The sequence below is a fragment of the Antedon mediterranea genome, chromosome 2 (genome assembly GCF_964355755.1).
Source record: "Antedon mediterranea chromosome 2, ecAntMedi1.1, whole genome shotgun sequence".
NCBI lineage: Eukaryota > Metazoa > Echinodermata > Crinoidea > Comatulida > Antedonidae > Antedon > Antedon mediterranea.
The window spans coordinates 23547944-23561544 of record NC_092671.1 but is presented as its reverse complement, the minus strand read 5'-3'; the positions used below and the strand labels follow the sequence as shown (position 1 = coordinate 23561544).

The 13601-nt window shown below is 34.3% G+C and overlaps 2 protein-coding genes across 7 annotated transcripts in view; both read right to left on the bottom strand.

The window, feature by feature from the left end:
* The window catches only part of LOC140040738 (bifunctional purine biosynthesis protein ATIC-like), a 117560-nt gene extending 109072 nt beyond the window's left edge, over window positions 1-8488 (bottom strand). Inside the window, exon 1 of the mRNA XM_072086895.1 lies at window positions 8300-8488. Coding sequence (XP_071942996.1) covers window positions 8300-8321 — 22 coding nt within the window. The 5' untranslated portion in view covers window positions 8322-8488. The remainder of the gene's footprint in view (window positions 1-8299) is intronic.
* A 3185-nt stretch (window positions 8489-11673) lies between these two features.
* Window positions 11674-13601, bottom strand: part of LOC140040735 (fas apoptotic inhibitory molecule 1-like) — a 39006-nt gene continuing 37078 nt past the window's right edge. For all 6 annotated transcript variants that reach the window (XM_072086889.1, XM_072086885.1, XM_072086887.1 and 3 more), the window contains one exon: window positions 11674-13459. In XM_072086889.1, coding sequence (XP_071942990.1) covers window positions 13310-13459 — 150 coding nt within the window. In that variant the 3' untranslated portion in view covers window positions 11674-13309. The remainder of the gene's footprint in view (window positions 13460-13601) is intronic.

Sequence of the window (13601 nt, the reverse complement as noted above, 5' to 3'; positions counted from 1 at the left end):
CATTATTTATTCCTACCTTGTTTGGTTAGCGAATTATAAAAACAACGACAATTAGGCTAGGACACCAACAAAATATATGCAAAATAAATATATATTCCATATTAAGATTTAACATACATAATACGCCTTTTAAAATGATTACGACATGTATAAAGAAAAAGGCCCGACCAGAATTTGGAGGGGAAAAAACATGTGAGCTGAGCAGTTTAGAGAGTATTATGTTTCATGTCATGTGACACAAAATCCAGGTACACGATCTTAATTACTGTTTTATCGTCGTCAGACGGTAGTCACCCACTCGTGCTCGTACTGATTAAAAAAAACATGAGAGATTGCGGTAAGCAGAGAGTATATTAATTTACAACTTTGTCCTCCGCCAGTTAAATTTAACACATTAATTTCACACCTTACTTCACTAAGAACATCGTAGGGTTGTTTATTTAGGTTACGAACTCCCTACAAAGTTCAGAACGTAGCTCATTGAAAGTTGTTTATTGAGGTTACGAAGCCAAACAATGGAACCTACGAAGCCAACAACGTAGCCTACGTTCTATCTACGAAGCTACTTCGTAGGTAAAGTTGCAGTATTTTCTTTCTGTACTGTATGAGTATGATATGAAATAATAATAATTATTACGTTGTTTCATACAGGATTTTTTTTCTGTTAAGAAAATAAACGATACTGAGTAAACACAGCCTCATCTTGCATATTGTTTTGTTGCATGGGATACATGGCTTCACAGACCAAACCTTAATGGTCTAAAACTAGCAAATCAAAATTAAGGATTCCCGAACCACGACAGTTCCAATTAAAGTTATTCAAGATATATCTAGAGCCAAATTTATTAATTATGTAATGAACATGGATAAACACTGTTGGCCTAATTTTATGCTTAATACGTGTCTAAATTCAACAACAAATGTAGAGCCACGCTATAAACTGATCCGCAGTTTTGCTAAGACGTGTGTGTCTATTAATTTGGACATCGATTAGATTTTCGAAACTTCCTACCTTGGCAATGACCTTGATAGTCATTGGGCTAAGAGATTTTAGGTGATGCATGACACAAACATTGAATTTTGGAAAAGTGTAATGCTAAGAAAGTCGTCACTTCAGACATACTCTCTTATTAAGTTTAATCCGTACCTTGAAAAATATCTATTGAATTGTACAGACTTTCTATGTGCTAGCCTAAAATTCAAGCTACGTTCTAACACCCTTCCTTTAGGTCACAGGAGTTGTTAGTGGCTTCCTGATTTTCTTTATGGTTTAAGGCCCATTTACACTAGGACGATAACGATCGACGATAAATAGACAAATGTGCATTTTTCATACATAAAACAAAAGAAATATAAAAACTTTTCATTCTAAAACTATAGAATAACCTTCTATGCTTCCTTTGATGAAAATGATATTTTCACCAGGGCTCGATATTTCACTAGTCCGGCGTACAATGTCTAGTTAAAACTGCTCTGGGTTAGTCAATCTTCCACCCAACAAGCCCGGGTGTCTAGTGTGTAAATAATTAGGCTAGAGAATATTTAGGCCTAGACTTTTAAAATGCATTATTAAAATACTCTAGCCACTGGCCTAATTGTTTGTAGTCCATCATTTTTATAGAGCGCCTTCGCAATCACGTTCCTCGTTAACGTTAACGAAGGAGAGCAACTAATCACGCTCCTTAAATCAGCGTGTCAAGTCACCAATAAGGGGATTCCCCTGTCTGCTTTCAAGTGCCAATTTACTTCCATTACACCTCACAGTGTATCCAGTGCGGTGTCAGATAAATGCCTCAACTAGTCTTTTAAGCCAGAACAAGTACCAACCAAATGGTTGCTTTTATTGAACAAATCAATTTTAATGTATAAAATATAGTTAATAAAAAAAAAAATTTAATAGAAGTAGGCCTATTTTTATTAATTAGAGGAAGATGCTTCACTTCTGTCTTTGGAATTTTAATTAATTTTTTTTCTCCGAAAAAAATCAACCAATTTGGTTACCCAAATTTAGTGACAAAACATGTCCTCTAGTCTCACCATCCCAGCAGCTGGTCTAGCTCTTCTAGCAAGCATCGCGTGTGTGACCGCCGTATGTAAACACAGCCAAATACCCTTTCCTTAATTACATTTTTAAGATGTAATATTCAAATGATACTTAGTAACTTGTCATTAATATTTTTTTTGTATTACTTTGTGAAATACAGGTACTTAATTTTTGTTTTTAATTTCTAGGCCTAGTTCTAGGCCTAACTAGCCCTATATTATTTATTATAGTAGGTATCCCAATGAAAAAATTCAGATTAATTTTTTTACATTTTCTTTCAGTTAACCATAAAGAACTTAATGTAATTAGCATTTTGCGATTTAAATGATTGAAATCCGATTACCCGTTCTAAAGTTATGGTTATTTAAAGTGGTAAAAAAATATACGATTTTTTGCCTAAAAATGGTGTTTTTTGCAGTTGAAATTGGAAGCATTTTTAAAAGGTTATAACTTTTACAATAATTAGTTAAAAGTTTTGAATTTTGTTAAACCTATAGATATCACAGAGTTGTACAACTCTATTTTTTTTGGAGCCTCAACGAAACCTATTTTTTAAATTATTGGTCCGCAAAGTGGTAGGAAAGCATTTAACGCCCATTTTTGCTGGAATTCCCTAAAAAATGAAAAAACTGCAATTTTTCAATGATCTGTAACTTTTGAACTACTGTACTAATTCATTTAATTTTTTTTGTACTTGTTAGAATGTAGTGTATATTTCATTAATAAATATATTTTAGATGTGTATATGAAAAAAAAAATTTTTTTTAATGGTGAAATTTAAAATTATAAAAAGAAAAAATGAAAAAGTATGTTAAAAACGGTGTGTACTGTTTCCTTTCTTTTACACTAATTTTCGGTAAGTATAATTATTAGAATATTTTATAATATACTTTATATTTATAATTTCAATCATAAATACTATTATATATAACTTTTGAATACGTAAAACAAGATTTTAGGCCCATATGATTATGACACCAAATCTAAGCTAAGTAAGATATGCTCTTTTAAGGCAAACGCACAATATGGGTCAAAATAAACTCATTTAAAATAATCAATGTTAATTAAAACAATTAATTGTTTACCTGAATAGTATATATAACATTATAAAAATTGTTTTCTTTTCGTATTATTACGTTATTAAATTGAAATACGGAGCTAAAGTTTAGGCCAAGTCACGGCTTACTCGCGATCAGTAGTCGCTCCGTTAAAGTATTTCGGTCGCAGTTAATGACTTTCGGCCGCCGTATACAGAGTCAAATGTAACGTTGGTAAATTAGCTTAATAAATTTCCTCGGTACATTTTAACCTAACGCATTTGCATTGTATACTTGCATAATAAATCTTCCGCACATTACATTAATTTTAAGTTGTTAAATTAATGTGTAAAACCAGATATTCTACGACGGAAAAGGACATGTCAATCTCCGACATCGCTGCTGTCACACATCTCGCGTCGAGCCGGTCGAACTCGAGCGAGGAAAACTAAACAACGTGTTCAAAATATGGAACGTACCATTCGCTGATAGGGTGCATTAATGTATTTAACGGAAAACGCCACAACAAACACGCGCGTATTTTAGAGTACAATATTTTACTCACTACAATATTCACCGGATTATAATGGTTGGATCTTTAAAATTTTGAACGGGATTTACGCCTCATGCACCATTTTAAAATGTAGTTCGCTCAATTACCATGCACAATACGTTTGTAAACTATGTTTTATCGATTTCAATGTAGATTTAGCTATAATTTAATACCAAAATCCATAATATTTTTCCATAAACGGTGAATCAAAATTGGATTTTTGTCACAAAAATTGACTTTTCGTTACGAAAAACCTATTTATAGAAGACGATTTTCGTATCAAATTAAAGCTTATTTAAAGCCTGATAACATACAACAAAAATTAATCCGCTAGCTCCAATGGTAATCGTGCGATCGTGTTTTGAAAACTGATGGGGATTTTCCGATGAGGTTTTCAACGCGCGGAAATCGGCTCGACGGGATTTTAGAACCGTTTTAAAATCGCATTTTCTCGGCAACTAATTCATTAATTTTAATTATAAACACACTTATACAAAGATTAAAACAAGTACTTTCAAACAATATAAATTTTGTAAGTATTAATTAAGATTGAATACGATTTATTTAACATCAAAGTCATACTACTTTTTCGAATTTCGTCAATATTTCAAAAGTGATACCCCTCTGTGCGCTTTCATTGGGATACCTAATTATAGGCCTAGGCTAGGCCTAGTAGATTTCTGAAAAAACAGCCTAGAAAACGAATCAAGAAGCATTTTTGGGTAGAAGCTGGGATCCACTTGATTTAGGATATTTCGACCTTGCTGATTACGAATATGGCAGATCCCAAGCGAAATTCGGCCATCTAAGCCTTTAATTTGCATAATTAAAAATGGCGGCCATTTTTTATAATTACCCTATATCTCGAGAACCACTTGTCAAAGATAATTAATTTTGGTGTCAAAATGTTTTAAATATATGTTTTTATATTCACTTTAATGACACATTTTCTCAAAAAATGGATGCAAGTCTTATTTCTGGCATTTTGACCTTTGACCTTGATTTATCGTATCTCAGTAACCAATAATCGGAGAGACACGAAATAGGGCTCAAATTGTTCAGAAACTATACATTCATATTTATTATAATGAAATGTTTTTACAAAAATGGCCGATTCTACAACTATTGACCTTTGAACTATTAGTCAAATATTATACAGATATTGACTGCTTAGAGGTTAAATATAAGATTTGACATCCTCGAGGGAATGATATTAAGTTCGAGGGAATATATATTTTCCGAAGCGCCAGCTGAGGGAAATATATATTCCCCGAGAACTTAATATCATTCCCGAGGGGATGTCAAATCTTATATTTAACCGATATAAAAGGCAATATCTGTTATATTATATAGCCAAGAACAAGTCTGCTGGGTTGGGTGAAGCTAGGCTAGGCCTCCTATAGTATTTGTATTGTATTTAAAACAAGCCTGCCTAGACACCTTACCTTGCGAAGAATAATATACAGATAATTACTAATTAATGATTCCTTGGCAATAAAATATTCACTTAGGCCTAGGTCGTTTAAATTAACAGAAGAATTTATAATCAGGTAGGCCGAATAAACAATTCGTCTTCTCTCGATCTTCGAGGAGCCGAATTACCGGATGTTCAGCGCGTACTAGTTACTAGGTTACTACTAGGGTGGACTTATAACAAATGAGGGCGCTATGTATGCATAGCTTAAATAGTTTAGAAGATTAATTTCTTCAAGCAAATTCCGTGGCCCAGCGGATGAAACGTTGTCTTGCGATGGAGTGACAATTCCACCCGAGTTCAAGATCGAGTAGATGACTTTTGTTTATTTATCGGCAAACTCGAGTGTTGCACACGAAAATTACACAGTCAATATCATCGTACTCGAGAATTTATATGATTAATGACAGGGGACACGATTATTACGCGAAAATTACACAGTCAATATCATCGTTCTCGAGGATATATACGATTTACGATCCTCGCAGCGGTAGTCATGTGATGCAGTTTCAACCAATCACGTTCGCGTATTTATATAGGCTATGTAATATAATAATATAATAATAATATAACTTTGAAAATTGTGGTCTTATGAATTTTTTTTTCGTTTTAAATTGTTTAAAACATGTGTGTTTCTATCCAGTCTAATGGCACATTTTGTACAAGAATAGCCGATAGTATGGTTATTGACCTTTAAACTACAGCATAGGCCTACTGTATAAACTAACTAGAACTTACAGTAGTTTAGTTAGTTTTGATTCAGGTGTGCGGTATATACCCAGTAAGATTTAGTCAATAAGCGGATTAGTGAAACATCCAGTGGGCTAGTGAAACTCACATTGAACAAGCCCAGTGGTCTAGCTAGTAAAATTTCAAAAATCGAGCCCTGTTCACACGTCCAATCAAATGACGTCATGATTAGTAAGAGCAATAATATCGTGACAATACAATGATTTTATTGTTTTTATTTATCATGACGTCATTTGATTGGAATTTTAAAAATATTATTTTTATCAAAGACAGCATGAATGATTATCCTATAGTTCTAGAACGAAAACCTTTCTAATTTATTTTGTTTTATGTAAAAAAAATGCAGGTTTATATATTTATCGTCCATAGTTATCGTCCTAGTATAAATGGGCCTTTAAACTGTAACAATAAGAAAACGTATAATAAATACATTTTGGTTCTAATTTGAAATCGGTATCCATTGTTTATTAGGGTTACCAAGAGTTGACTCCATTGTTATTGCCACGATTCAACTCCGCGTACGTTACCATGCGCGCTATGTCATTGACGCGATTATTTGTCCATTGGTAAACACATTTTTATGTAATATTATTCTGAAAATAATTGAACTGTAAACATAATTCTTTTGAGTATTTATTTATTTACATATCATTCCATAAGATCAACTATTTTTTATCGTCATTATATTCAACCAAACATGTAAAAAATGTGGTTAAAATATCGTACTGTCTAGCGCGTACGACCATACGCGGTAGATTGTTTACTCAAAAACCTTCGACGGTCCAGTGACCTAACCTATTCAACCTTGTTTTTGTAGTTGAACCTCTCATGACCTGGGATTTGTTTGTCTTCCTACGCCAAGATAATATAGTTCTACATGCCATGTGCTTTTTTCTCTGAGAAATATTTATTATAAGTGCCAAAAAAACGGTTTTTTCTCTGTATGAAGCCTTTATTATTTAAATCTTTTAGAGAAAAATCACACATACCATAAAGCAGGTCCATTTATTTCATTTTTTAAATAAAATTGTGAAAATTACGTGAGGCTCAACTACAAAACCACCATTTTGTGATATGATGTCATCGTAAGCCAATCAAAGCTGAGATTTCCAGCGATCGGCAGAGCTCACGGTTGAATGATTTTGGATCCTGGCTATTTGATTGGTGGACGCGAATCACCCACAGCGGAATGTTTTCTCTCGCGTGTACCGCGAAGTCACATGGTCTGTCTGTACTGATGTTACTACACAAATTTAGAGCAATGAATTTGTACGAATTCTGTTAAATAAACAACTTTATATATTTTGTAAACATTTAATAACATATTTTATTGATATTTCCAATGTTGATATATAAAATAAATTACTATAAAATGTAATTATTTGTAATTATTTTATAAAAAAACGGTGTGGTTCATACAATTGTCGACTGAGGGCGCAATTTGTTTACAACGTTCGTGGCCAAAAACGATCATTTTCGGAGATGTTTTAGACCTTATATTTCGAAAACTACAAGTCAGATTTTCGTAATTCTTTCTTTATTGGAATATTGAAACAAAATACTAACATATAATGTTTAAATTGGTTGAAAAATAACAGATTTTAATTTTGCATCGTTATCCCTATGTTTATTGTCATCTGTCTAGCACAAAATGGGTACCCACAAAACGCCGCCCAAGTTCTCAACGCTAAAAACAACTCACAGATATATACTAGCTATAGTTATATAGGACACCGCCTATGCTAAACAACCTGCTTGAGAGAACCGATATGTATGGTACCATATTATCACCTCTGTCATTTGTTTATCGAATTTACGTACATTTCATCAGCTTTTTACCACGTGATTTGTGACTTTGACTTATATGATTATAAATCACTAAGAATGTATGTATTCGTATGGCAAAAAGACATCGACTTAGAAAAATTCGACTTGCAAATAAAAATTGCACAGTAATGTATAGGAAAGAATTGGGACTTTCATAAAAATTCGACTTTCGCAATTTTTCGACTTACGCGAATTCGACTTAAGCAGAGTTGACTGTATATCATTTTTTTGTTTGTATATTTCTTATGGATGCACCTTCCACTGACTAGTCGAGTGCCACTGTTGTAAAAAAAGTGTAAACTCCAAATAAATTATTATTATGGCCAATTTAAATTTTAGAATATTTTGACCTTTTTCAGTTTTTAGTGTTTCAAGGCCCACCAGGGACAATACATCTTTAACAAGTTTGAAGTCAAAAGGAAGTCGAAATAAAAACCGGTGCGAAACGGAATTACCGCCAAAAAATGGACCGGATCGTGTCTATTCTGTATGATGTCCGTGACCGACAGTCTGTTCACCCCTACACATAGGCCTAGGCCTAGTGACATAGGCTAGACCGGGGCGGGCCCTAGTAGAGGCTAGGCCTAGCGCTAATAATATTAAAAAATAATTACCTAATTCGGTTGCTGCAGCCATTTCGGACGTAGTCGTAAGGTAAGCTTATCTGATTTTTTTTCAGATTCTACACATCAACCACTACACACACGATGTTCAGAAGCAATTTATAGTCTAAAGATGATCAGAGAACTGCGTATCGTCAAAATATACCAATTCGCAAACCGTGTGTTTTATGGGAATCCAGTCAAGTCGCCCCATCGCAAAGTCGCCCCATACAAAGTCGCCCAATACAAAGTCGCCCCATCGCAAAGTCGCCCCAAAACAAAGTCGCCCCGGCACAGTCGCCCCATTAAAAAGTCGCCCCATCGCAAAGTCGCCCCATCGCAAAGTCGCCCCAACGCAAAGTCGCCCCATCGCAAAGTCGCCCCATCGCAAAGTCGCCCACGGTTTTATTTCGGAAGTGCCGCCGCTAGTAGTAGTACGCTGTTTTAATCATATAGCGGTTGCGTTTGATATCGATTGCGTTGTTACTTTGGTCGCCCTAAAGGTCGTATACATTATAATGTTTATCCTATTAATATATACATAATTTGTGTTTTAATTTTTATTTTACAGGTTTTAATGGAGTGATGTGCTTTTTAAAAATCATTAAAAAATAGTCCCTTGTTTGAAAGTTCTAAAAAGATTTCGAAAAGATTATCCCTGATTTATAGTTTCGAAAATAATTTAATATGATTTTAAAATTAGTTACCAGAGCCACAATTACGAATCTTTCTTCAACCTACGCGTGGATACCAGCTCATTTTTTAGGATAATATAATAAGTGTATAAATAGTAGGCCTTCGTATATTTACAGTAGTTAAAACAATAACAGCGTTGTAAGACAATAAATGTTATATATAGGCTACTTATTAATCATTTTGCATTTATTGACAAGTTATGTGTCTATAGTTATTTAATTTTAATTATGACTTGAAGAAATAAAAAAAAGGGGATTTCTTCGCCGATATGATCGTTTTACACATGCAGGTATTTTAGTAAAATTAAAACGCTACATTTTGACCATGGAAAAACCATCGTACAGTATGATTATCGTGTGCGTGTTTTTTTTAAAAGGGGAATCCCCGACGGGCAGCAGAAAGACGTAGCAGCTGTGAGAAGGAAACAGATACGAGAAGGAGCAGCTCCGATTGGTTTCAGAGAATGTTTCAGATTGCGAGTCGCTTTTTATTCAACAGCAGAATGATCATTTTACTGAAGAAATTCTTTTCAACCCTTTTGGTTATAGAACATTCTAATTATCATGCCTAATAAATATCCTCATATCGGGTGTTTATTTAATTTTAATAAACAAGACAGTGAAGAGGCACGGAATTACGTACACGGACGTACGACGAATACACACATGCACGTCATCATTTACGACATATCGTGGCGATATGATGCAATTTTATAATGGATATAATGATGGGATTGCATTTCCAGGCTTATAATCAATGTTCATTGTAATACTATGTATATAATAGTAAACTGAATGTTTATAAATAAATTGTTTTACCTAATTTGTTGCATATAAAAATAAAAGACACAGACGTAGCCTACGTTCCCTATAAAATATTTCACATTTAAATTTATGTACTGTTAAATGACATTATGCTGAATAATAGGCTTACTATAATCTTAAACTATGTTTACAAATTGTCATTTTTAAGGCACACATCTTTCTCTCATCATAGACCTCAGTGTAAAATAAAAACAAAAATCAATTATTAATATAGGCCTAATAATAATAAATATTCATCGACCAAAGTAAAAATAATCTAGATCGTATAACATCATTTTATCGCGACCAAAATTAAACGCCACCGATTTCGAACGCGACTGATATCATCGTAAAACTCCGACGGGGTTTCCCCATCTTCAGATGGTGCGTTGTAGTGCGACAACGGCGGAGTAATTACGGGGGGGTTTCCCTCTGGTGAGAGCTAGCACGTTAGTGCGACCGCGGAGTGATTAGTTGGGGGCTTCCTCTCTGATGATTGGGGAGCGTGCCGATCGTGTGACCTGAGACTACATGGCGGGGCTTCCCCTTTTATGCCTACACGTTCCGTGTTATTTTGTGTATCATTGCGACATTTTACGCACTTTTAAACTATTTTTTAACGTTTTGGGGCGACTTTGCGATGGGGCGACTTTGTGTTGGGGCGACTTTGCGATGGGGCGACTTTGCGTTGGGGCGACTTTGCGATGGGGCGACTTTGCAATGGGGCGACTGTGTCAGGGCGACTTTGTTTTGGGGCGACTTTGCGATGGGGCGACTGTGTATGGGGCGACTTTGTATGGGGCGACTTTGCGATGGGGCGACTTGACTAGCATCCTGTTTTATTACCATGCGGTAGTAGGGCGCCGCATACGTCGGGATGTATATAGTTTTTGTGAAGGTTTCACCAAAGGTACTGGTACCAAAGAACTTATAACACAAGAATCTCCTGTTCGTCCGAAGCGCGTAACAATTTCGAAAGGCACTGTCGCCCGCATCAAATTAGAAAGTCAAAATCATAGAGGGGATCTGCTAATACTCTAGGGGGGATAGAGTAATTGACTGAGGAGTAGGGCTCTCTCGAAGTGCCATATCATGAGACTTTGGCGATCATGTTGTGCCACAAGGAGGGAGTAGGGCGCAACATCAGAAAGTCAAAATCATAGAGGGGATCTGCTAATACTCTAGGGGGGTAGAGTAATTGACTTCCTAGTTTGGAGGGGGCGCTGCTCCATGCTGTGAAATGACGTCGCCCAATTGACCTTTTAACCCTGTACTTCCGATACTGTGTTTTGAATGCAAATTGAAGAACAGGAGATTCTTGTGTTATAAGTTCTTTGCTGGTACTTTTACATGGATCAAAAAACATCAAAGCGTGTTAGATTATGGGCTAGTTTCACAAAATGTAATAGTTGTGAACCATTGGGATACATTTTCTTATAAATTGCTTATCAATTTTCCTATTACTTTTTAATTGTCTCAAGAATCTTTGTAAGAAATTAAATGTTACCTCTCCCGAAATTCTAAACGGAGATTTCCACAAAAACAAATTTTAACGGGTCCATACAAATAATGAAGATGTTTTCATTCCAAAAATCCCAATTATACCAAAAGATCTTCTGTTTGAGTCTCGGCATCTACAATTTCCAGTCCGCCTGTGCTTCATTATGACGATCAACAATCTCGGGGACAGTCTCTCACTGTAGCAGGACTGAATTTAACATCGCCATGTTTTTCCCAATAATGGTCAATTGTATGTCGTTTCAGAGTTGGATCATCACAATTATTGTATATACAATGCCAAGACAACAAAAAAACAAACATTGTATATCGTGCAGCACTACAGTAATAACAAAAAACACAGTACCACTAGAAAGAATTTCTTTTTAAATGTATTTTAAAATTTTTCTTATGACATATATATAATGTAGAAGTTTTTCAGTTGCAATTTATTACTGTTTCTATTATCTTTAAATGTAAATGTGACATGTTTCGAGAAACTATTCTCATCATCAGAACAGTAAACAACGCCTAGAGTGCTTATATACCAATAGGACATATTGTATGTAAATAAGTAAGTAATTAGCATAATAAAACAAGGAATGTAGGCAACAACCAATCATATGGCAAGTGTGACGCCTAAGTTATAGATTTGTTTGTTCAAGGAAGGTTTACTCCACGAGATGTGGAGGGCTCCCTTGACCTTAAGTTTGAAAGCAGAATCTGCAGAATCCAGAATGGTTTCTCGAAACACGTCACATTTACATTTTAAGGCAATTTGCCTTTTTATTAAATGCCTCGTTATAGTCATCCTAACTCGCAAGTTTGGTGGTATTATTCATAATGTTTCTATCATATTGTAATCGATTATTATCCCAGTGCCTCAAAATCCAGGGCATCAAATAAATATGGTCTATTTAAGTACTATAAAATAAAAAACATATGACAACTTTGTAAAAGCCAAACTACTTTTTTTGTTATTTCCTGAGGGTAACATAATGAAAGAATTAATCTAATTAGATTATTACTATACAGTATTTTTACTATTTATGTATCTTCTTAACACTTTCATTTAAATTTTACGTATAGTTTAAAAGTAAAATTGTTCGTAACCATTTCCTTCATATTCAATCACGAATGCAGCTCGGTATAGTATTTGATATTGACTTAATCCATCAATAAAACTTTCAATTCAAATTTCTTTAAGATGTCTTCAAAAATATAAATATAAATTGATACCTTCTCTCGATAATTTTCTCAATTGAACTCTGTGTTATTAGTTATACGCCACCTGTCAAAGACGGGTACTGCTGCTAGTATTTTTATATTTCTCTTTTTTTTAAATTTTATGTTATATGTTGTATTTTACTACTGAACCACTTTAGAAATCACTTTGTATTGAAAGTGTATTTCAGTTTAAAGCTATATTGTCCCCCAAAAATATGAAAAGATTAATTAAAAAAGACTTTGAATAGGCCATTTCGCAGTTGTAATAATGTTAATCACTTCGTAGGAAAAAAAAAATTGTAAAAAATAATGTTTTTACTTACAAAAAGACAAAATAAACAGTGGTTACATTCAACTAAAAACCCATTGACTTCCAGTCAATTTGACTATTTCTTGTGTGAAAAAGACATTCAATAGCTTCTGTGATTTAGGGCCTGTCCAGACCTACGAAGTTATGTTTTCGTATTGTACGCAGCGTAAAACTACATAGGTATTGAACCGGGAAAACACTAATCTTTTGTTTGTTACAACAGCTCAAGGTACAAGATTAGTGAACGACGCCTAAGATACGAAAGTCATGCATTCAAGATTTTGACCTCTATCCAATCAAATTTACTCCTGCATACCACCCGAATCGGTGACGCTTCAGTTTGAAACGGAAGCGCCTGAACACTTTTCTGTTACAACGTTAATTATAATATGACATTGCTTGCGATACGAATAATAATTGACATTTACTTTTAAACATAGTTTAGTGTTCAATAGGCCAACATAGTATAGTGTTCAGTAGAACTACATATCAAAGAGTTGATTCTGCAATTTCAACATCATCTACAAAAAGTGCATGTAGTATTCCTTCTTTTTTTTTAAAGCTACTAACTGTCTTCACGTAACAGCTATGGTCCCTGATGTGAAAGTTGGTTTCTGTTCCATCATCTACAAATTCACCCTAAATCCAAAATATAAATGCAAATACAGGTAACTAGTTCTACTCTGATAATCACAACTCTGTCACATTCAAATTAGCTGAAAAATGCAAATTAAGAGCAAAAAAATTGGTAACAAATATTTTTAACTAGAATTTAATTTGT